Raw genomic sequence first — 25,220 nt, forward strand, 5'->3', positions numbered from 1 at the left:
CTAGAAATAGTTTATTCTCTTTCCTCTGAAGCAGCACATTTCCAATCGATATGGTATCCTCAGTCTCCTCCATGCAAATCTGAGACACCTTTTCCTGCAGGAACTGTTTTCTACATACTTGGTGGCTCTTGAACTCTCTCAGACTGATAAACGCTTTCTCAAGTGCAAATTTCCTTATGAAAAACAATGCTCAGGTGAAGTCTTACAACAGGTCTTTGAGTCTTTCAGAACAAGAATCATAGCACCACTCTGCTTTGATCCTAAATTCCTTAGAGATGTCACCACATTTGGTGTGATGGAAATATGAAGGAAGCTCTAGGTATCTACGTGATACATCCTGCACTGAGACATTTCTTAGTGTGTCACCACTGTCACCAAATTCATCTCTTCGGCAGGTTGGTAACAGCTCTGGCCATGGTCAATACCCCACGGAGATTGCCACCGGATGGGAAACAGCAAACCCAGTGGTGGAGGTGAACTGCTTGAGATTTTCTAAAAGGTCTGGACTTCTAAACGCAAAGAAACAGTCCTCCTGATATCAAAGGTGTGAAGTAACAAAAATGGCCTATAAAGACAAGACGTTCAGGAAAGAATGGGTCGCTTTTCTAAAGTATAATTTTAGCACTGGAGCATCTCAAAAGGAACATTGTCTTGAAAGAAATTGGGAAAAGCAGAGGCTAAACATGAGCCCCCGAATTTCCCTCCTTTCTGACTGAAGGTAAATAGGAAAACTCTATGAATAGACAAGAAGAGATAAGAGCCAGAGATTCCGAGGACCCATCAGAATCTGTAACAGAACATACGCTTCCACAAGCACCTGAAGTCTATAAAAAGCGGGATGCAAAAAGCCCAGAAACACAGCTGACTAGAACAGAATGGGCAATGGCAACAGCAAGACAGAGGTGGGCTTAACCAAACTAGGAAAAATTCTCATCTTTTCAGCTCCAGAAGACACTCTACATGAGCTGAATCTAAAACTCTGAAGAACTGGGGAGAAGGAGGTACAGCAGAATGTGATCTAGACCACACTGCAAGGGGAAACAGGAATGGTTTAACAGCTGGTCATCAGAATCTACATGGTCAGGTCGTTGGCCACCAGCTCAGGAGGGTTTCCAGCCTCTGAGGTAAAAGGTCCAGCAGGAAAGACAGAGATACACGAGCCTTCAGAGCGTGGCAGGGTGTCCTTGGCCTCGCCAGAGCCAACCGTGTTCTGCTCCCACTTCACTGAGGTCAAACTGATTAAAGAAAGAGAACCAGAGAACACAGAAATAAAGCTGACTGGGAAAGCAAAATGATGCCATGGCAAAATCCTGGTGTATGGGAGTATAGCGAAAGATTGGCGAGGAGGTTGGTTAAAGGTAAATACGCCCAAGTGACTTGCAGCTGTCTGTAGAAAAAGCACATACATCACACTAATTGTTTTGCTGACCTTGTGTGCTTGATGAGCAGAACCTCAGTGTTAGATAACACAGGCCTGTGAGGAACTCCAGACAACTTATCACTGTGTCTGAGGTCCCTGCTTTGTTGTGAGAAAGAGCGAGAGGCTGCGCCTGCCTGAAGCCTTGAAATACAGGCGAGCTCAGCAGGCCTGGTGATCTCCTACCAGGGCTGAACTGACCAGCGCCTGCGTCCCCGCTGGTGTCACCTCTGCCTGGGAGCTCAGGTGCGACTTCGGAGATCCCCCGGTACAGAGGGAACTAAAATAAACTTGCTCTTTGCAATGCATTTGTGGCTCTGGCTCTTCCTGCGGCCTGCCTGCGTATGTGCACACCCCTGGTCACCGAGCTGATCCCAAGCGAAGCCTGCAGCACCGCCCGGCCCTGGCAATGGCGCCTCTGCCTCCCACAACATCCACCTGCACCTTCCACTTGTGGGCCAGAACAACAGCACTCCTGAGGGCAGCGCGCCGGAACGCGGAGCGGCCAGGCACAGGCACCCTGCAGAATTAACCTCCGCACTCGGATTTTCATTGCTGTCGTATGAAGCAGAGGGATTTGGTTCCTTCCCGCTTGCGTGGGACATCCCTGTCAACTGTCCCTCATATCCTAAGCATGAGACTCCTTCAATTTCCCTCATTAAATGTCTCCTTAACATCCCCAGCTTAAAGTGTGGCAACTCTTGACCTTCTCCAACGGAGCTTTGATCTCAGGATTTTTGTGTCTATCCCATAGTAGTTTCATCTCTATCACAGTCCCCTTGTTTAATTTTATGCCTGTCATGAAAGATGATGTCTCTTGAATTTGATGCTGTATATCACAGGGTACACAAGCCAAGATGATGTGACAAAAGCTGTGTTTTTTGCAGACTTCTATTACTCCTGTTTTTCCCTAGATATTTACACTTCTTTTTGCAACATCTCTTGCAGTAGTTTTCCAAATACCAATATGAATTATTAGCTTATCAACTGACTTTTTAAAGCCTTTTTTCCCACAGGGAACAGTAAGACATAAATAAACTGCAAATCTCCAGGGTCTTCCCTACTTGATTCCACCGATTTCATTAAGTGATTATAATTTCAATGGTTCTGCTAATTTATTCATTCTTTTGTGAAACGAGCTGCCCCATCTTTCAATGCACTGACGAGACAGGAAATTAAAAGGAGGGAAGGGGAAAAAAAGGAGGCAGGGAAATAAGGGGCCTATGCTTAAGTGCAGCTATTGCGGTACAAACTTCCTTTCAGGCTCTGGATACCTGAGCGTACGTCTATGGGCTTCGGTTTCCTGACAGATCTGGCACTTCACAAAAACGCCTGTACTCCCTTGTGATCCCCCTGACCTTTACAAGTATGCCATGCCAGATGAAAACCTGATTTTTTTGGCTACTATTTTCACAAATGAAAAAAAAAAGGGAAAACTTAATGCGTAAGGTGTTAAATATTTTTACATGTAGCCAAGTTGGCATTCACCGACCTGCACGTACCTTTTAGAGGTGCAAGAATAAATGCCAATGCTATAATTTGTTAAATGCTTCTGATGAGCAGCGACTTCAGTCACCACAAATTCTCCCAATTTAAACCACTTCTACATAAATTTCAACTTTTCCTAAAACACCCAGGTAAGATTTTTCCACATAGGCTGAGCGAGGCTTTTAGAAAACCCATGGGAAACATCATTCCGCTACTGAGGAATTCAGAGATGTAGAAGACGTTGGCTTCTCTAAGGGGCTTTTTGTTCCTTAGTAGAAAACTGTTAAAATCCAGAAATTAGTAAAATCAGTATAAGCACTATTATCAATAAGCATGGAGCCTACTTTTTCTCACATTGAGACACATAGCACTGTTTCCTGAAAACAGTTATTGAACTATTTAACTTTTCACTTACCAGACGTGAAGCTGGGCTACTAGAAACCACGAATTCAAAGTATCAGGCATTTGACACCCTTGATGGGAAGGGGAAAAACACAAAAACAAAACTAAATATTAATACGGATTTCATCACATTTTGCGCCTAGCAGAAATGCACTACACCAAAATCTACGTTTTAATAACTCAATTTCTGGCCCTAAACAGAACACACATATCAGAAGCAAAGAGCATTTACTGTCACACCCATGTTTAAGCTCTAGAACATGCAGTCACAGGACACTGTAGATTCTGAAACACTTACAAAGCGGAGAATTAGAGAAGCATGTGGCTTCTAGTTCAGAAGTCCCAAAGCAGCAGAGAATACCAGGGAAGCATCAACAGATGCTTTGCTCCCTTCACACACACGGAATCCCACAATGTCAGGGGTTGAAGGGACCTGGAAAGCTCATCCAGTGCAATCCCCCCATGGAGCAGGAACACCCAGATGAGGTTACACAGGAAGGTGTCCAGGCGGGTTGGAATGTCTGCACAGAAGGAGACTCCACAACCCCCCTGGGCAGCCTGGGCCAGGCTCTGCCACCCTCACCAGGAACAAGTTTCTTCTCATCTTTAAGTAGAAACTCCTATGTTGCAGTTTGTACCCACTACCTCTTGTCCTGTCACTGGTTGTCACCAGCAGAGCCTGGCTCCATCCTCCTGACACTCTCTCTTTCCATATTGATCTCCAGGAATGAGTCCCCCCTCAGTGTCCTCTTGTCCAGCTCCAGAGCCCCAGCTCCCTCAGCCTTTCCTCACACGGGAGATGCTCCACTCCCTGCAGCATCTTGGTGGCTGCGCTGGACTCTCTGCAGCAGTTCCCTGTCCTGCTGGAACTGAGGGGCCACAACTGGACACAAGATTCCAGGTGTGGTCTCCCCAGGGCAGAGCAGAGGGGCAGGAGAACCTCTCTGACCTACTGACCACCCCCTTCTAACCCACCCCAGGTACCATTGGCTTCCTGGCCACAAGGGCCCAGTGCTGGCTCATGGTCACCCTGCTGTCTCCAGGACCCCCAGGTCCCTTTCCCCTACACTGCTCTCCAACATGTCATTCCTCAGCTTACACTGGAACCTGGGATTGTTCCTGTCCATTTGTAAGACTCTACACTCGCCCTACACTCTGCCCTCAAGGTTCTGGTGCCTCCTGCCAGGACAGAAAACTCTGCTGCTCTGGGCTCTGGTTTCTCCCCCAGCCGGACAACCTGCAGCATCCTCGGCGTTCCCCACCTCCAGCCCTAATGCACCTGACAGCCCCTGGGCTTCCCAGAGATGGTTTGTCTGTATCCAGGTTCACACTATGGACCTGCCTGTGATATTCGGATGTGAGGCTGGAGATCAGCTTCAAAAGCAGGGACCTATGGGTTATGTGCACGCCAAATCCTCCAGTTCCTCTCAAACCTTCCTCCTAGAAAGTCACCTCTCCATCTGTTTCCTGAGGGAGTTTTTAAGAGGGGACCTTATGAGAAGGATCTGACACCATCACCTTGGCCTTGTCCTTCAGGCCATTCAAACCCACTGCAAGAAGGCCAGGGATTATTCAGAAATGGACTCTCCAGTCTGTGTGTCCCAAGGAACTCAACCTCATCTCTTCTGTCCTGAATTTATTCCTTCTCAACTCCTACACTTCTTGGCTCCCAAGTGCTACCAAGGAGATTCACCTGGATCATGAAGCAACACTTTTCACAGCCTCTTTCTTTTTACACGCCAACTTTGGTCGGGCAACCACCACAAGAACCAAGGCAATCACCAATATTCCTCCCTCCACCAGTGCCCGGGAGCTTCAGCATCACTGCCTGTATATCACCTGTGCCACCTCTAAAGCAGTATAAAGACACTAACAGTCTATGTTTGGAGATGGAACACAAGTTTCCCCCACCTTCTCACCCTTTTGGCTCTCTCATTCCTATTAAAATAGTTCATGTGCCTAGAAATGACTACTCTGACATGCCCAAGCATCTCCAGCCAGGGCAACAGTACGCAACGCTTGCGTTAATCAAACCGTGTCATTAAATGAAGGTTCCACAGGCAAGATGTAGAGTAAAACACTTGGTTCAAGGGATGTTGCAGGTTTCTGAAGCAGAAGTTACCACGCATCAGTCTTCCACGACAGAAATCACTCTGCAGTGGAAAGCAAAGCTCACACCTCTACTATTGGAAATATGGAAAGTTTTAAAGGCCTATTCAGTACCCAGGAGGGAAGAATTTCTTCACTAACTTTCCAAGTGTTGCACTTCTATTTTTATAATTTTTTTAAGTTCTATGCTAGGACTGTCTGTATCGTGAATTTGAAGGAGAGATGGCTCATTTAAAGCAATAGGCTCGTCCTCAGATATCAGCTTCTTAAAAACAAAGCAATTCTAAAATTTGGAGGTTTGGAATATCTTATTCTGGGAAACTAACTGGGGAGAAAAAACCGTCATATTATTAAACAGAAAATTATTCCCCATAGAATACAGTTAGATACAGAAAAAATGTCTGATGGTAAAGCTACCTATGAAATTACTGTGATCATTATCAGCTGTGGAATAAATCTATTCTGCCTGTAGAACACATCCCGTTCACATGTCCGTGCATAATGAGAGACACGAATGCTCAGGACTGTGAGGACATAACCTCTTCCTCCAGTCATATTTTGCACTCATCAGGTATGGGATGTAAAACTTGAACGTGGACTTGCTTTCATGACAGCTCATCTTTACCACTACCCCAATTTTAGGAAGGATGCAATGGGCTAATAATCCCCACAGCCTGTAAAAAACAGGGGCACCACATCAGTGTTCGCTGAGCATGAAAGGCACAGCCAGGGCTTCCTCATGGGCTACGGGAGACAGAAGAATCCAGAGTCCTGCCAGGAAACTCCAGCCCTTTCTAGCTGCTTTGTAGCCCCACCAGGAGCCACCTGAAAGGCTGTTCTGGTGAGACCAGGTCTTTACTGCTGCAGCTGCATGACAGTGGAGTAACACCAGCACTAACAGTTCATGATGAATTCAAGCTAACACTCCGTGTTCATCACCCAAACTTCAGCTCGGCTCTCAGATCACCTCCCTGATCCTAAAAGCTCTTTTGCAAGGTTACACATGAAACACCCTCCTCAGAGGCGGTTCCCTCCTGCACTTTGCTCGGCAGGTGCTGTGCACGGAAAGCCTGGCACTGCAATCTGGCCCTTACCTCTGCTACTTGTCTGTTCACCTTTAAACGAGAAACGGCTGAAGACCTAAACCAGTTCCACTTCCCACATCAGCAGAAAAATACGGACACTTAGGATGTAGGCTCTGAGGCAGAGTTCCCCAGGTTTTGCCCATGGCTGATCACAAAACAGAGAGAACAGAATGGCAGGTATAACAAAATTATCTGCAGTATACTACGAGAGAGTCTCAATTAAAACACCTCCTTTATATTCTACAGCAGGCTCATGACTTGCATATCCACAGTTCGTATTTTGGGAACTGCTGTTCTGCGGCACAGCACAGAGAGAGGCACATCCCAGGGCTCACGCTGTGTAACACAAAGTCACGGTAATTTCACCGGGTATCAGCAGCAACACGTCGGGATGGCAAGACAGCCGGTACGACATGAAATGCTATTGCTGTCCTAGTCCTCAGCACCACACTATCCAGTCTTTACACTCTATGTCACCTCTGTCAGAGAATTACCTGACAAAATGCACATACCAATCCAAGTTCCAGAAGGTCACATCGCAGTTGTTAGTCACAACGTGACCACGTCACTAAAACGCCTCCAGAAACACCGAAGGAGGCTCTGTAAGAACCGGTTCCGATCACACAGCGTTAATGAGACCACAAATGGTTTTACACACGTGTGGGTGAACGGTTTCTGAGGCAAGCTCAGTAGGTTCACAACTCTTACAAATGGCAGAGAAAAAGCTAATAAGCTCTCCAGAGAGCAGAGCTGAGGCGATGCAGTTCACCAGGATATCTCACCCCCATGCAAGTAAAGCACAGGATAAATAAATACACCCCAGGTCTACATACAGCCAGCTCTGGCTCAGTCCGACCTGGGCTGGGTCCCATGCGGCACCAGGACCTCTCCTGGGGCTCCTCCAGGGCACAGCGGATCGGCGGGTGTGCAGCACCCGCAGCAGCGCAGCCCGCACACACGTGTCCTCGCTGCAGCTCCATGGGACAGAACCAAGGGTCAGAGGCTGCTGGTTCCTGCTCGTACCCCAGGCTGCTCCTCTGGGTCTGAGCTGCAGTCCTGGCTTAAGGGCTGCCCATCTTTAGTGGAAAAAGGAGCAATTCCGAACAGAAACAAACAGCTCCTGACCTCCTCTGATGAAGAATTGAACTGAAAAGTTGGATGTCTTGCTTCATGCCATGTTCCCCTCTCACAGTGTACTGCTCACCACCTACGTTACACCACAGCTGCTGCCCATCAGACCCTTCCATGTGCCACTTTAGTTCACTAAAACAGTAAATCAGTAAAAAACTGGCCCCTTTTCTTTCAGTGACCTGAACAGCTCGGCAGAGGACATGGTAACTGTCCAGGCCACAGGCGGGAGATGCAGAATTGAGCCTGTCCCACTGGCCACCGCTTCGACACAGCTGCCCATGGAGCCACAGCCCAACGCTGCTTTATTCACAAAATCAATTAAAAGGTTCCTGCCCACTCCACACAATCTGTTTTAGGGGAGCTACTTTTTAAGCATGGATCACACACCTGTTAAATTTCAGAGATAATCCCCCAAACTGCTGCAGCTGTAAGCAGACAGAAGTAACAGACACTTCTCACATCTCTTTATAAAGCAATGATTTCTTTGGAACCACAAGCATAGACCGCAACACCACAGCTGTTCTTATAACACCACCAGGTACACCCCGCACTCCGGCAATCTTGGCAAAACAAGCTACCTTGTTCCTCACAGAAGTTTCGAGTCAATGCAAACCCAGGTTTCCCTGGTGTAAGTTTGGAGGTGGACTGGCTGCAACTTGTACTACAGAGCGAAAAGGGAACAACAGGACATTGTGGAGAACACGGTGACACTTGAAGGCAAGGCTGCGGGCTGTTCCTGATACCTTTAAAGTGCTTAAAATAGTAAGACAATAGCAAGAACAAAACTGATGTAATTTTACTCTGTATTGAACCTAAAAATCTGTGCTGGTATCTTTTTCACAGACATGTCCTGAAATTCCTTTACATTTTAATCTAGGGTAACATTTATCCATCTTTGTAGAACTAACCTGTTCAGCAGAGATAGTGAAACACCAGTTAAAACCAGCAAAACCTCTATTTGAGGGGCAAATACGACAAACAGAAGAGAACTTATCTGAGCGGGCAGGCAGCTGGGGAGAGCTGTGCGCGCAGGAAAAATGAGGTTCTAATTTTTTGATCACTAACGATGAATCCTGCTGCTCAGAGCGTCCTCGCACTCCTGCAACCGCTGAAACCACATCACAGTTTTGGAAAACCTTCCGAAAACCATTGGAAAATCTTGCAGCAGCAAACACCACGTACCAACCCACCCTTGCTAAGCTCAGCGCTGGATGAACACACAAAGATGTCCCTTCAGCTGGTCCCTCAAGAGGCGGCAGCAGCAGCCCCAACCTGTGCGGTGCGTCGTGGAGCCATAAGAAAGCGTTTGGTAGCTCAGGAATTCAGCTGACAGGCCAGATCCAGGCAACGGGTTTACTACCAGCTAAATCACACTGACACAGGAAATAATTCACATCAGAATAAAATATTATTGGAGCTTAAGTAAGTCTCGAAACCACGTCTTGTCCATTCAACAGCCAGGTTTGATACTAATAAAAGCAGGAAAATACTTTTAAGCTAATATCTAAAAACCTGTGTGCAACATGGAAAAGCCATCCCAATTCGAGCCAATATTATTCCCATGTACTTAGAGCAGGGATTTGTGTCTCTGTGCTAGCCACAGTCTCTATCCAGTCAAGAGATGTGTCCTGCTTTAATGCTGTCACAGTCAGTAAAACGTAGAAAGTCTCTAAGTTCTGGCCAAACCTGCCCTAGCCATGAGGAAGAGAGCCAGGTAGGACCTGTGATCTGACTGATCCCATATCATAAACACAGCTGTGCATCACTGCACAGGGATGGGTCTCATACCTGCATCCCAGTTATCCTGGACCTTCTCACAACTGCTCATGGGACAGGGTAGGACACAGAGACCATCTGACCACAGTAAAAAGGGGAGAGAGATCTGGAATCTTATTTTATCCCAGCTCTGTTAATAAAAAGGCAACATTCTCCCAAGTCCAGGATATTCGGGGTTTTACCTGTCCCACCTTGTTCTCCACTGCAGTGAGCAAAACGTCACAGCCCCAGACTCCGGGTCTGCCCTTGAGCCCCTTCAAAGCTGAAGGGAACACGGCAGCACCCGCAGCTCCCAGCCGACCACACCGCTCGGCGCTGACAAGCCTTCTTGCTGTCATAGTTATTGGCATAAATATATCTAATGAATTTTCATTCGAAGTTCTCTCACCCGGGCAGCAGTCCAAATATCACAGAATCCCAGAATGTCAGGGGTTGAAGGGACCTGGAAAGCTCATCCAGTGCAATCCCCCCATGGAGCAGGAACACCCAGATGAGGTTACACAGGAAGGTGTCCAGGCGGGTTGGAATGTCTGCACAGAAGGAGACTCCACAACCCCCTGGGCAGCCTGGGCCAGGCTCTGCCACCCTCACCGGGAACAAGTTTCTTCTCAAATTTAAGCAGAACCTCTTGTGTTCCAGTTTGCACCCATTGCCCCTTGTCCTGTCACTGGTTGTCACCAGCAGAGCCTGGCTCCATCCTCCTGACACTCCCCCTTTCCATACTGATCCCCAGGAATGAGTCCCCCCTCAGTGTCCTCTTGTCCAGCTCCAGAGCCCCAGCTCCCTCAGCCTTTCCTCACCCGGGAGATGCTCCACTCCCTGCAGCATCTTGGTGGCTGCGCTGGACTCTCTCCAGCAGTTCCCTGTCCTGCTGGAACTGAGGGGCCACATCTGGACACAAGATTCCAGGTGTGGTCTCCCCAGGGCAGAGCAGAGGGGCAGGAGAACCTCTCTGACCTACTGACCACCCCCCTCTAAATATCATCAAGTCCATTACTTACTGTTAAAAAATTCCTCGTAGTCAGTTTTCTCCACGCAGCACGTGTACATGCGCAAAGCTGCTACTTTAACTTTCTAAAGAAAAAGAAAAGACAATACTTAAAGCATTGTTCATGAGAGCCAGTGAACACCACTGCTTGTTAAACGCATACACTACCACTTTCTGAGAAGACTCCTTTTGGGAGTCACAATCACTTGAGATTTTCAGGAGCACATTAAACTATTATAGCTCCCAGGAATTAGACGAGTATACATGGCTTCTTGAATACTCTTCCAAATCTAGCTTAATATAATCCTGTCATTACAGAAAAAGAAATGAAATGGCTTTCCTTCCAGGGACTCCAAAGATCCCAATCTACAGATCCTGGTTTCCACCAATAACTTTGATGCATATCACTCAAAGTGGTCTGTAAAATTTAAGTTTTAAATATTAAAGAAGTAACATATAAGACATGTCCTAAAAACTTTTTTTTTCCCCCTAAAAAAATGCAAATTGACCAACTAAGCTTCTCAAGTGAGGAAGGAATCCCAAACAATGAGTGACATGAGGTATATTCAGGTGCTTTGGCACTTGTGGTTTTGTTTTGTCATTGCACCAGACACATGTTGATTGCATCGTCTGTAACAAAGAGACAGGTATTGAAACTTCAAAGAGCACAATAACTGACAACAAACATTTTAAAGAGCATCAGTCACTCCTGCTCATTAATGTCAAGGGGAGAAACAAACATGTAAAGAACAGCCTCTGCAGTCCAGCCCTGAAATAAGGCAGGTAAGACAGGAGAAACCGGTGACATTTATACATGGAAGTTTTAGGGTGTAAAATAGGTGTGGGGAAGGGAGAAGAAAATGGAAAAAAGCAAAGACCTCATAGAGAGCACTGGCAAGGACAAAACGCGGCTCTCTTGGGCCCTACCCACAAAATAACCTCTCCAAACCCAGCTCGCCAGCCAGGAGCAGGCGGTAAAGAGGAGCAGTTAAGAACTCTGAGTCAACAATTAGCACTAATGAAAAGCTTAGTTGAAATAATATGTACACAAGCACATGGGAGAGAAACTACTCCCTCATGAGGTTTAGCATCACCTGATTAAACGCAACTGATATTACCCAAAATACCAAACTCCCTTCAGTGTCAGTTATCTTTTCTGGGTATTTTCTTCCTGAGGACTGAGATGCAATCAGCAGCAGTTGCAGATCAGTCTCGAGGTCCACTCTGCCTTGCAGATATCCAGAAACACCTTGTGGGTTTTAATTCCGTGCTTCAGGCTGCCTTTTTCCCCCACTCCTTAATACCGTGTCCTAGTTCAGAGCAAAGAAATTCTGAATTCCGTCTCTTTTTCCTTCTGCATAAGGAACTGAAGGTGTCTCTGACAGAACTGCTCTCACTTAGTCAATGTTAACAACGGCTTTACGAAAGAACTACTTAAAAACCACAAAAGCACACCTTGCCCTAGCCAGCTATTACTGAACAGCAACTCAAACAGCAATTGTATCATATCTCGCTGTTTGGGAGACCCTCCTGTCACAGAAATATCGAACACAAAGAGGTGCAGAGAATCAAAATACGAAAGAGCCTTAAGGACAGCAACAAGTCTCCTCGGTTCAGAGAAAGACACAGTTACTATGGAATATATTAGTCTATAAAATCAGTGAAGGGGAGAATGTGAACATACACTCCAAGAAAAGAATAATCACCATTTATTTAAGTACAAAATCAAAAGGCATCAATTGAAAACAACAATACTTCTTCCCCGAGTGGGTACTGAAGCTACGGAACTCCTGACATTGAATGCTATGGATGTGATGGATCCTATGAACTTAAAGTGCAACTGGACAAAGTTATAGAAAACAATCCATCACTAGATATTAAAGAAAAAGTGTCCAATGTCGTGCAGGAAGTCCTGGAACAGACAACTGTTGTAGCTGGAGGAGCACACAAGACAAGTTCCATACTGTGCTTTCCTGTAATTAAATTATCTTAAGATAACTGCAATCAGTCATTGTTAGAGACAAGACGATGGTCAATGTGGGTGTTCCACTTGGATAGTAAGGCTGTTATTGCATCCTCGGTGCACAAAGTGAGGGCAAAATAAGACACCAGAAGGTTAAGACTCTACAAACTGATTTTCCTACTTATGTCAATGATGGCAACATATAGATCAAGGGAGGTTCAAGCTATGGATTATTATTCCTCACATCACTAGCCAGGAATTTACATGGGTAATAATTAGAACTTTTCCATCAAGTACTCCTCCTATCATCGGATAAAAAGTGAGGGGCTTTTGTTTGCTTTTTAGAACTCTGAAAGTATCAAAGAAGCAAAAGAACTATTAAATGAATGCCTTACCCATCTGCTGTACTTCAGCGGTCCTGTGAAACCCAGTGCTTCTATCAACCTTGTGAAAGGACCCACTTTCTCTTCAGATGGCTGCAAGGAATCTTTTGCAGAAAGATGCTGTAAGATTGAAATGTCACACACTTCAGTCTGAGCAATTAAATCCGACAAATCATTTTAGTTAGAAAAGCTACACATTTAACAGACAATTTGAGGGGTTTTGTTTAATTTAGTTGTTCGACAAAACAAATACATATTTAGGTCCTCTCTGCAAAATATGACACTGTTTTTCCTATGTGACATTATCCTGTTTATGAATCAAACGCTGCATAACCGTTTTGCCGAAAGCATCCCATTGGAAGCTGAGACTCAAACAGTCTGTACAGAAACCTCCTTTGCAAAATACAGCCACCAGTCTAGATTCCAATATTCTTTCTAAATGTATGTCTTTACTTGGGCTTAAATCTTTTACAGATAAAACGAGCAAACAAATCACAGAAACAGAGCAAATAAAGCTAACATTTCACGTTCCCTCTCTTGCTCTCACAGGCATGTCATATTCTAGAGTAATTATAGAAACCAATCAGCTCCATCTTAAAACTCATGAAGCTCCATGAACCCATTGTTCTTACTGAAAATCTCCCCCAGATTGTTATTCCCCTCACAGTTAATCTAAATGGTACCTGCAGAAAATCTAGATCAGGAAAGTATTTAGCCCTTAACGATTTGCAGTGTCTGCAAACATGAAGAGAAACGTTCTCTTCCAGATTAACTACACACCTTCAACCCCGCGGGACTGGTTGAACCCCTGTGGCGCTCTGCCTTTCTGGCAGCAGCAATCAGCCCACAGGACTTACCACTCCTACTCCAGCAAATCATTGCTAATGAATAAGTACGCAGTGTAAACATTTCATTATCAACAAATTACTGTACTTTTAACCCATGTAAGCAAAATGTGAATTTCCTACATATACTGGAGGAACACAGCTGAGAGGCATTACAATGGGCCCTCCCTATAGGAAGGTAGTTCCGGGCCCCTCACACCAAGAAAGGCCTTGAGGTGCTGGAGCGAGTTGGGAGAAGGGAACAGAGCTGGTGAGGGGCTGGAGCACAAGTGTGATGGAGCGGCTGAGGGACCTGGGGGTTCAGCTGGAGAACAGGAGCTGAGGGGAGACCTTCTGATCTCTGAACTGCCTGAAAGGAGCTTGGAGCCAGGGGGGTCGGGCTCTGCTCCCCAGGAACAAGCGCCAGGAGCAGAGGAAACGGCCTCAAGTTGCGCCAGGGGAGGCTGAGGTTGGATCTGGGAACAATTTCTTCCCCAAAGGGCTGTGGGGCATTGGAACAGGCTGCCCAGGGCAGTGCTGGAGTCACCATCCCTGGAGGGGCTGAACAGACACGGAGATGAGGTTCTCAGGGACATGGAGTAGTGGTTGGAGTCGATGACCTTAAGGGTCTCTTCCAACCAAAATGATTCTTTGATCTGACAAAGTTCCCTGACCAAAGAAATGTTAAATTGCTTTAAGCTGCTGGAATTTTACCCTGAACACTTCCTCCTAAGACATGCGAATACTAAAAAAATAATTTTCTTAGTAGAGAAGCAATTTCACGATGTAAGGAGTGCTGCACATAGCCAGAACAAACACTCATCCCAGGACACCATCTCCAGCCATGCCCAGGAGCAACGGGGGCACAGCCTGGGGTGACCTGCCCGGCTGCTCACAGCCCGGCCTGCACCACCACAGGGGTCCACACACTCACTTTTGGCAGCTACAACTGGATGCACCTTCAGCAGCCGCGTGTTTGAAATGATTTAACCTCCGAGTTTCACAGTTACATGCCCGTTTTAAATCCAACCTTGCCAGTTCACTGGATGCTTCCTGTTGTGCTGTAAGAAGCCACAACCAACCATTTCCTCTTCCCGTTTTCAATATTCTTATGACTTTTCTAGGCCAGTATCATATATACGCCCATCAGTATCTCTTCTTAGTTCAGAAGGGTTCTAAAATAGCTTCTTCTCCTACTGACACCTTTTCACATTTCTGATCATTCTGGCTGTTTTCTCTGCTGCTTTCCTAGCATAATATAGTCATTTTTGAAATGGCATGAACGATAAATAAATACACATTAAAATACAGATATATGTCCTGCACAAGTTGTTATCATTAATTAGAAACTAACTGTAAACATGATAAAAACTGTAGCTTTGAGACATAATCAATCCCTATGTATATCCATGCATGTGAGTGAAAATCCTTTGCACTTGGGTACTATCCAGAGACAGCTGTTGCTGTCTGGAATCGCATCGTGCCCAGGTAAACAGGAACGAACATGCCCAGTGCCATTTCAGTATCTACCAGTCACCTCATGAGACGCTGTGACACTGTCCAGGACCTTCTTTAATCCTCAGATTGGCACACTGGCCATTGACACTGTTTGCCAAGTCCCCTGTTCTCATCCAGAACAGGAGCATCTGCACAGGCACCTTTCCTCCCTCTGCCACAAGCAATGGACCCAGTGAGTCTACCAACATGCATTTGAATATTTAAACCAATTTTTGGTACTTTCTCTTCAAGATTATCCCATGCAATACTCTGCACTAACAATGACACCTCACGGTAATTCCACAGCCCCGCTCCAGCCAGGCAGTGACAGGATTTGCTCAATGCAGAACTCATGCCCCAATAACCACTCATCTCCTCCATAGGAATTAAAATCATCCTAAACCTCAGTCAATCTAGGCAGCTTAATTTTACTAAATGTCTGTTATCTACAAATGCATTATGAAGTCTCTCTCAGTATGGATTTTTCATTACACAGAAGTTGCAAACCAAAATTACATTGATTCAACTGTTGTTAGCTCATCACCAAAAATGACTGAGTGTAAACCAGACTTTTGGTAAGAAAGGCCATGATTCTTCATTCTTCTGCAAGTCTGCCTGAACTGCCTCAGGAGATGGAGGGAGGACTGAAGCAGTGAGTGTGTGGTTCAGCCTATGGACACAGGTATGCGGTTCATCCCATTAGCGCCAGGACTGCAGCCAAATCAACTAAACAGTCCTACAAGTGTGTAGAAAATTACATCTAGACAACATCCAGAAAAAACTTCAAAAATGTGTTTTACAACTCACTCAAAACAAGCTCATTGGGACACTGAAAGGAACCTAAACCCACCTCAGGCTGACTCTCCTGCTCAATACCTGAAATGTAGCGCTCAAGCTGAACAATCCTCTTAATTTTGACACCAAATACAAAAATGAAACAACTGGAGCTCACCATTAATTCTAAAGCATTTTCCTACCAGGAGTGCATAGTCAAGTTCCTATTTCAAAGACAAGTAAGTATTTTCCTACTTGAAATAACGAGGATGCAGTCCAAAAACTTACCTCAAACCTTACCTACACTGCTGTAAACTGCTTCCTCTCTGGTCGTAAATCCTGCCTGGCTACTTACACCATGGTTATTTTAAGAAGGAAGTTTACAAATTCATCCTTCAAGCTTTGCAGCCCCCCCCTTAGTCCCTTCTAATGCAGCAAAAGCAAGTCTGACCCCTGCCTTGTGGATCTTCCTGCCACCCCCTGGCTTGTCACCCGTTGCTCTCCCAGTGATCCTTGTGCGGGTACAAGAGGGGGGCGCAGGCAGGCGTAGGAACAAGGGGTACACACCACCTTTGAGAGCCTGGGTACTGTTCTTGTCTCTGGCCATGGTAAACTGTACAAGCCGCTTTGTACACTTTAGTCTTCTTGCCTGCAAAATGTTTGGTTTACCTCACCAGCTGAAAACCACCAAAAAATAGACTAAAAAAAGGAAAACCTTTGGTTAAGAAGTAGATGCAAACAGCAGCTGGGGTTTTTTTCCTTCCACACATCTCCTTGTTTTCCTTTGTTTTGTCTATCCACGTCAAAATAGCTGATTTAAAATACGTCTATTATTCACCTGCACGAGTAAAATACACGAGATCGACAGCAAACTGGGATTGCAAGTTTCACCCATGAATCCCTAACTGTCTTCTTCCTTCTGTCCTCTCATTTCTCATACACACATTCCATTTTGCATTTTCTTCACACTGAGTTAACAAGAGCAGGATCAGGAAATGTTTAAGTTGAGAGACGCTGACGCTCTTTGATTAAGGGCTAAACTAATCTCACGGAGATGATTCGTGCTCCAGAAAACTTCCATCGCAAGACAAAAGACGATAAAGGTAACAGAGACCACAAATTAACAAAATAGTACAGATGAACAGTAAATAATTACACAAAAATTAGTCATTATTAGTAGACTGCATGACAATTTTCAGTGTTTAGCAAACAGCGAAGCTGTGGTTACACATTATTTCCAAGGTACATGTTGCTTCTAACATGTATGGACAACTTCTGTGTTGCCCTTTTTAATGGTAATAAAGGAACATCTGCCTTAACTTAGTTTCTTTCCTCACTGGAAAGAAGCCCTCAGGCTTCTCCTTGGAACCTACACCCCAGATAACCCGACAGCAACTGCATTTCCCATGCCAGTGCTTCATTTTCTGGAAAGAAACAGGACACACTTCTCAAATTATCGTACCCATTGTTCATGCTATATTTAAACATTTTATATAAAGGATCAATCATGTCTTACGTGTTTTGAAATGAGCTTTGTTACCTGTATCTGTATAATCCCTAGCACAATGTGCTCCCCGACAATAAAACCAACAAACTCTTCTAACCTTATTTGTGTTGTAAAATGATCTGTTTGGCTGTGTAATGGCTCCGTTGGCTTGAATCAATCCACCACAGGATTTCGACAGTCGGAACTGGTCAGCCTGGTGTCTCTAGTAAAAATTAGAAAAGAAAAGTAAAAAATGAAAGAAACATTAACAAGTAAACACTTAACTTCACACCAACTACCCTTAGTTTGCTTCCACGTCAATTACAGTTCTGTCTAATCCTGAAAAACTTCATATCACAAACAGCACAAAGTTATGATAATAACACGAAGTGGTTGGCCATGCTTCATGCTGCACTCCACACATTTTCTAGTGCTCTGCACATGTACTGATGGAATAGACTGGCAGAACACTTCACTCGCAAAAACCATGGGCTATCCGCTTTCATTTTCTCAGCCAGTACTTCTCATTATGGGTTTTGCTCTTAATGAAGAATAATTCTTTTTCCTGTCCTTGCAGAGAAACAGTTTATGCTACTTTTACCTATGACTTTATAGTCCATTCAATTGCCTTTGTGCCAGGACTTGAGCAAAACAAATAACAAGGTAAAAACCACTACTGTAACTGCAATAGTTTCACAGCACATGATCCGGATCATGGAGCTACCACACAACAGAGAAAAATATTGAGTAGGAGTGAGTGGGATCTCCAGGGAAGAAGCTGCACACTGACTAGAGCACCTCCCAGCACACCCAGATCACCAGTGCCTTGTTTATTCATAAATTCAGACATAGTAAATATACTGGTTTTTTAAGAGCAGTCACTCCCAGTATTTAGTGAATCTACTGGTGGCTCAGAGTAAGATCAGCTCTATCAATCAACTTCACAACTGCTCATATCCCTCTCTACTCCAAACATTATGCAATCACAGAACAGTTTGGGTTGGTAGGATCTTCCCAGCTCCCCAGTGCCCCCCCTGCCATGAGCAGGGACATCTGCACCAGCTCAGGGTGCTCAGAGCCCCGTCCAGCCTGGCCTGGGATGTCTCCAGGGATGGTTCAGCCACCACCTCTCTGGCCAACCTGGGCCAGGCTCTCACCACCCTCAGGGGCTACAGCTTCTTCCTCATGTCCGGCCTGAATCTCCCTCCTTTAGATTAAAACCATCACCCCTTGTCCTATCACAACAGGCCCTGCTCAAAAGCCTGTCCCCATCTTTCTTACAGGCTCCTTTTAAGTACCAAAAGGCCACACTAAGGTCTCCCCGAAGCTTCTCTTCTCCAGCTGAACACCCCAGCTCTCTCAGCCTGTCCCCAGCAGAGCTGTTCCAGCCTCAGGTCATTCCTGTGGCTCCTCTGGCCCCTCTGCAGCAGGTCCATGTGCGTCCTGTGCTGAGGACCCAGAGCTGGACCAGCACTGCAGGGAGGTCTCACCAGAGGGAGGCAGAGGGGCAGGATCCCCCAAACCTGCTGCCCATGGGGCTGGGGATGCTGCTCAGGATACAGCTGGCTTTCTGGGCTGCAAATGCACAATGACGGGTCACGTCCAGCATTTCATCCCCCAGTGTGCCCAAGTCCTTCTCCTCAGGGCTGCTCTCCATCTCTGCAGCCCCAGCCTGGACTGATACTGGTGGCTGCAGGACCTTGCACTTGGCCTTGTTGAACCTCATGAGGCTCACACGGGCCCACTTCTCGAGCTTGTCCAGGTCTCTACATGGTATCCTACTCCACATGGATGATGTTTTAACAGTATGGTTGCGCAACAAAAGTACAGACAATTTTCCCAGGACTGGAAGGTCTTATCTGAGAAAAGACATTCAAACCAAAGAATCTACAGGTAAGTTTCTAATTCTGTAAGTCATGGCTCTTGATACGAGTTTTAAGATACAGGAAGACAAAGAAGAGCCTTCATGTCCTCTCATTTTATGCAACAAGGAAACACCAAGAGATATACTCTAATTCTGTCCCGACAGCCTGCATCTATTGCCATTTTCTACACATTTTTCACCTCTTTATCATCAACTGCTATTACACAGTATTCTAGTTAATTTACTAGGGATAGACACAATCTGACACTGTGCGTGCTGTTGCAGAACTGAAAGCACAACTGCAAAGCTGCATTTGCCACTGAAATGACACGACTTCATGTTCTGCCCTGCTAGGTAACATACCCAGAGTACTAGAAAGTCCAAGGTTATTGTACAGTGGAGACTTTCTACGAAATAAAGTGCTGGAAATTACATGCAATCATTATTAGCTTTGGAAAAAATGACACCTCCATTTGGACTTCTGCATTTCATCTACTCACAATGGGATCATGTGGATCCATTAAAAGACTACCCAGCTGGAATGAAGACAACTGAGCTCACTCTTTTAGCAGCAGAAGGCTTTCCAGTTGCCTTGATATTTCAGGAACACACAGACAGTGCAGATATCACTTTTGGAAACCTCTATTTAATAAACATGACTTTTTCATCCCAGTTTAAACTTATCCCACTTTTTACACACTTTAATGTACTGATATCTACCTGGGAAACAGCACAGAGCATCCGTCTGCGCTGGCCTGGGACTGCAGCTGTGTGTAACAATCCACCGCAGGCTGCGACCCAGTGAGCGACTCCAGTCTGGCAGCTCTGGAACAGAGAGAGCAGCAATGAAGAAAAGGACCCTAATGCTCAGAAACGGTTTAACTGTCCGCCTGCTTCCAGGAGTTTTATTCATTTATACAACAACTCTCAGATTAAACTCCCAACTTGCACTTGACAGAAGTATAAATTTTGATTTTAAAAAAGTCTTGCCTTCCAGTACACGTGTGCAACCCAGGTGTGATGGCAGAAACAGACTGGTCAAAGGAAATGGCCGGCTGTCTACATTGTAAAACTACACCGCAATGTTTATATCTATACAATAAATTCAAATGCTTAAGAAGCATTCCGCGATTGAGCGAGCGAGCTCTAAAAAGCATCCAACATCCAACTCTCAGCTTTTACACATCTTTCTCTTAACTGTACTCAGGCACAGCTCAGAATTTCAGTATTTCAAAAACATGTATTGTCCCAATAAATTTAAGTGAAAATAATTATTTTCTGTAATGAAAATGCCAGGTAACATGGAAAAAAGTCAGAGTTCTCTTTGCCTGCACTTCCTTTGCACCTTTCATTTGCTGCAATATTCAAGTTAGTACAGTATTTGCCACCTCCATACATGTTCTACATTAATACTGGAAATAATGTACATATCATCAGAATAATAAAAATGGCCTCATTTTCAATTGGCTACAAGGATGACTAAGAGATTGAAGCATCCAATATATAAGGAGACACTTAGATTTGAGAAGGCTCCAGGGGAATGTTAATGGTTTGTATAAATCCTCAATGGGGTGGGCAGCCCAGTGACAGGACAGCGGGAGACCCGCACGTCTGCCCAGGGCTGCGGGAGCAGAGACAAACCGGCTGGAGCTCCTGTCCCTGCGGTCCCTGCTGTGCCCCCTCGGCTCCTCACACAGCTGCACTTCTGAGCCGTTAGGGAATCCATCCGGGTTTTAAAAAACTGCGAGGGGACAGACGCACTGCCACAACAAATGGGATCAGTCTTCATCGCTACTGCAGCAAGGCTACATAGTTCCAGCTCTTTCTCCTTAACATCACCGTCCAGCAAGTGCAATTATGAAAATGATAGATTTCTATCCAAAAAGACATTTCAGCTGAGTACCACAATGTACTTCCAGTGCTCTGAGATAAACAGTTCAACAAACAGCGACGTGAGAGAGAAAAACCACCGTTTTTTATAACTAATTACTACAAGATTCCAAAGCACGTGACAGAATTCTTCTGAGCCTTTATCTTTGAGGCAAAAAGGAAAGCATGCCTAGGCTGCAATATGTCTTAGAGCTGGAATATACTGGGGTTTATAGCTGTGGAAAAGCACTGCTGCAACACAACCGGACAGAGACATACAAAAACAAACAACGAGCATGTCCACATTTCAAAGGTGAGATGTGATAAATAATCAACTAATAAAGAAAACAGCAAAAGCAGAAAGCAGCAGAGAAGCCGAAAGGGAACGCAATGAGCCAAGGAATCTTCCCCAAGCCAGCACCACCGCTCGCAGAACACAACTCTCCTTTCAAATCACAAGTGCTACTTTTACATCTCTGTTTGGCTGCAAGAAAATGTACCAAGCACAAACTGCACAGGATTACTCGGGTATAGTCTGCAGACAGCGCAAGCACTTCCTGCCGACAGCTGCTTTGTCAAGATGAAGGAATATCGCTGTGGTCTTCTAAATCTTCCTGGAAACCATTAGGAAAGACTCACATAGCAGACAAACTAATCAGCAAGATCTCTTCTGAGGTAAAGAACAGCTTTATTAACAGCACTATTAACTGGTAGGGCCAAAATGTCTGGACAATAACCAGGACGGTACCATACGCTGTGAGATCCTGAGAAGGCTTGAAGACAGAAGAAAAGAAAATCCATCCTTATTTCCAGTACGAAGAAGAGACGCTGGAAGTCTGAAGACTTATTTTCATATGATTAGGCAACTGTTAAATTCTAATACAAAAGCAGATGCTTGGAAATGCCAAGAATCAGCAAAGCTCGAGCTGAAGCACACTGCTGCTCTCAGATGTCCCATTACCCAACTGCATATTCCCACCACTTTCTACAGCTCAGGTGCTTCTCTGATTACAAAGTAAGGCACTTCAGATCACAAAACCAGCCAACAACTACACCTCCTCCCCTCCAAAGAGAATTTTTCGTGACTAGGCTGAAAAGTTGAATCAGCTTACTTTGCATATAAATGCCAGAAACAGCCAGGAGATGAGTTGTCCATGGACAGGTAAGCCCAGGAGACAAGTCCTTTACCTTCTGCAAGGTTTTCATTGCAAACCACCCCCTGGGGGTACAGCTCCACAGAGCTGGACCCATCTGGTGACTCTCTACCACCCTCCCTGCTCCCCTCCTGCCTGGCTTCCCCCTCCCTTTTTGCTATGATTGCTTAACATACTAAAACTGCAGAATACTATTTTTCTGTTACCACAGTCCTGCTGCTCCAGCATTTGCAGCTCAGGGGCCCAAAAAACTGCAGGAGGAGGCAATGGTAGGCCAGCAGTGCAAAGACATGAGCAAGAATGAACAGGAATGGGAAGAGGCAGCAGGAACTCTAGCTCATTTCAGCTGCTGAAGGGCAGGCTTGCTCCCGGTTGCTTTCAGCTTGAGACCCAAAAGGGCAGGGCTGGCCACGCCTGTAAAAACCACACCTGAGACACCAGTTCCAGGAATATAGTGGATTAACTTCACAGAACCACAGAACAGTTTGTGTTGAAGGGACCTTCCCGGCTCCCCAGTGCCCGCCCTGCCATGAGCAGGGACATCTGCACCAGCTCAGGTTGCTCAGAGCCCCGTCCAGCCTGGCCTGGGATGTCTCCAGGGATGGTTCATCCACCACCTCTCTGGGTACCTGGGCCAGGCTCTCACCACCCTCAGGGGCAACAATTTATTTCTCGTAAGTTGGTGTTGCCCTCAGACTAAAGGCCGTTCATCTTCCTGATGAGAATCTGCCTCCAGCATGGAGCACCAGCCATCCCCATATTTGTGTTGTGACTGAATATCAGACCCAGGCAGAGAGTTCTCTTCTCTAAACTATATGCTAAAAGCGGCATTCTGCTGCAAAGACTTTGAAAGCTCATTCAAAACAAAACAGCACTAATGCATGAGAAGGCAGTTGTGTGACTAGTAATTCACTCTCATTCATAAGAACCCGATCTCTTCCCCATAACAAAGAAAGCGGAATCTTCACATTATCCTTTCAATCAAGCACCTCTGAAGCGAGAAGTGAATCTCTCACAAAAGCAATCCCCACCCCACGGGGCCCAAAGCGACCGCACAAGCACCAGAATGAAAAAAAGAAAAAAAAAAAAAAAAAGAAAAAGTTTCTCAAGCCCAAGCAGGAATGCTAAAGCCTGGCCTAGATCCTATGTAAAGACCAGCTATGAAGGAAACGTCGCTCGCCCAGCGGAGGCACAGCCGGGCAGGTGCCGTGGGGCCTTGGGGAGGCGCTGGGGGCCATGGGGAGGGGGCCATGGGGAGGGGGCCATGAGCAGGGGGGCATGAGGAGGCGTTGGGCGCCGCTCCCCCCGCGGGCCGGGCTGTGCCTCACGCACGTTCTCTGCTGAGAGGCCACGCCGGACACAGCCCCCGGGGCGGGGCAGGTCCGGCCGCACGGGGCAGGCCCGGGCGCACGGGGCAGGTGTTGCCGCCCCGCCGCTCGCTCCGGGCGGACACTCACCGCGGCCCGCGCCAGCGCCGCCATGGCTCCTTCGCACGGCTTCCGGCGGCGCGGCGGGCTCGGCCCCGCCCCTTCCGGCCGCCACCGCGCGCGCGCGGCCTCGGAGCGGGCGGGGCCGACGCGCGGGTGTTGAGGCCGCGTCGCCGGCGCCGTGTCCTGGCGTGGGCATAAGTCACTCAGAACAAGACCCTCGTTATCACCGCCCAAACAGCCTCTTTCGCCCGCTTCACCATCCTCCTAATGCCCTTCCTCTTATCAGAGTCCTAGAAAATAAAATACTCAATTACTAAAACACTGTAATAGTTTATAAAACTATCAGTCTTGTAGACCGAGGAATGAAGGTTATACCCCTTCTTCGAGTTCCCCCACACTCTCTCATCATCAGAAAAGAGGTAATTAAACCCTCACCTCCAGCTCCCAAAGCTGGTATTCTACATTAAACTACCTTCTGACACCCTCCCCCCCAACACACGCTGCCCGAATTGCCCCCCAAGACAGTCCCCACACAACCTCCAACGCCACCAATAATGTCAGCAACAGCCCTCGTCCCTCACGCGTGGCCGTGATGGGGGGATGTTCCGCTTGTTCTGCCCACGCTGCACAGCTGGGGAGCTGCTGACAGGCTGGGAAAAGCGGGGTGGTGAGGCGGGAGGTGTCAAAAGGAGGGAGCCCCAGGCCTGGGTTGGGATCTGCCTGGGAACGGGAGGAGGCGGCAGAGCTGTGCCTGCCCGGCACTGCAGGGCTCTGTGCTCAAGGGCCGACCCCAGGGCCGCGAGGCTGCGCTGGCACTGCTGCTGGGATCTGAGAGAAATCCCAGGATGTCAGGGATTGGAAGGGACCTGGAAAGCTCATCCAGTGCAATCCCCCCATGGAGCAGGAACACCCAGATGAGGTTACACAGGAAGGTGTCCAGGTGGGTTGGAATGTCTGCAGAGAAGGAGACTCCACAACCCCCCTGGGCAGCCTGGGCCAGGCTCTGACACCCTCACCAGGAACAAGTTTCTTCTCAAATTTAAGCAGAACCTCCTGTGTTCCAGTTTGCACCCATTGCCCCTTGTCCTGTCACTGGTTGTCACCAGAAGAGCCTGGCTCCATCCTCCTGACACTCCCCCTTTCCATATTGATCCCATGAATGAGTCCCCCCTCAGTGTCCTCTTGTCCAGCTCCAGAGCCCCAGCTCCCTCAGCCTTTCCTCACACGGGAGATGCTCCACTCCCTGCAGCATCTTGGTGGCTGCGCTGGACTCTCTGCAGCAGTTCCCTGTCCTGCTGGAACTGAGGGGCCACAGCTGGACACAAGATTCCAGGTGTGGTCTCCCCAGGGCAGAGCAGAGGGGCAGGAGAACCTGTCTCTATTAAGAGCAGCACAGGGGCAGCGAGTTTCCCATGGCTGAGGTAGATGTGGCCGTTGTGGCTGTCCGTGTCTGTGTGATCCTGCCCAGGGCCAGCACGGGTGTCGACAGAAGGCACCGGACACGGCACAGCCCCCGGTGTCCCTGCAGCCAGCACAGCGCCATCCACCCGCCCCGCTCCTGCTGCCGGCACCGGCTTTCA

At 46.8% G+C, this 25,220-nt stretch overlaps 1 protein-coding gene across 2 annotated transcripts in view; it reads right to left on the reverse strand.

The window, feature by feature from the left end:
• The window catches only part of UQCC1 (ubiquinol-cytochrome c reductase complex assembly factor 1), a 52,653-nt gene extending 28,948 nt beyond the window's left edge, over window positions 1-23,705 (reverse strand). Inside the window, exons 1-7 of one of the 2 annotated variants that reach the window (XM_080354363.1) lie at window positions 23,668-23,705; window positions 21,805-21,899; window positions 19,908-20,012; window positions 17,442-17,546; window positions 12,755-12,862; window positions 10,410-10,482; window positions 3,321-3,378 (exon numbers count right to left, since the gene is read on the reverse strand). In XM_080354363.1, the coding sequence (XP_080210489.1) occupies window positions 3,321-3,378; window positions 10,410-10,482; window positions 12,755-12,862; window positions 17,442-17,546; window positions 19,908-20,012; window positions 21,805-21,807 (452 nt within the window). In that variant the 5' untranslated portion in view covers window positions 21,808-21,899; window positions 23,668-23,705. The remainder of the gene's footprint in view (window positions 1-3,320; window positions 3,379-10,409; window positions 10,483-12,754; window positions 12,863-17,441; window positions 17,547-19,907; window positions 20,013-21,804; window positions 21,900-23,667) is intronic. The other variant, XM_080354362.1, reaches the window with a different exon arrangement.
• Between the last annotated feature and the right edge of the window lie 1,515 nt (window positions 23,706-25,220).

Source organism: Nesoenas mayeri, assembly GCF_963082525.1.
Source record: "Nesoenas mayeri genome assembly, chromosome: 16".
In the NCBI taxonomy this organism is placed as follows: Eukaryota; Metazoa; Chordata; class Aves; order Columbiformes; family Columbidae; genus Nesoenas; species Nesoenas mayeri.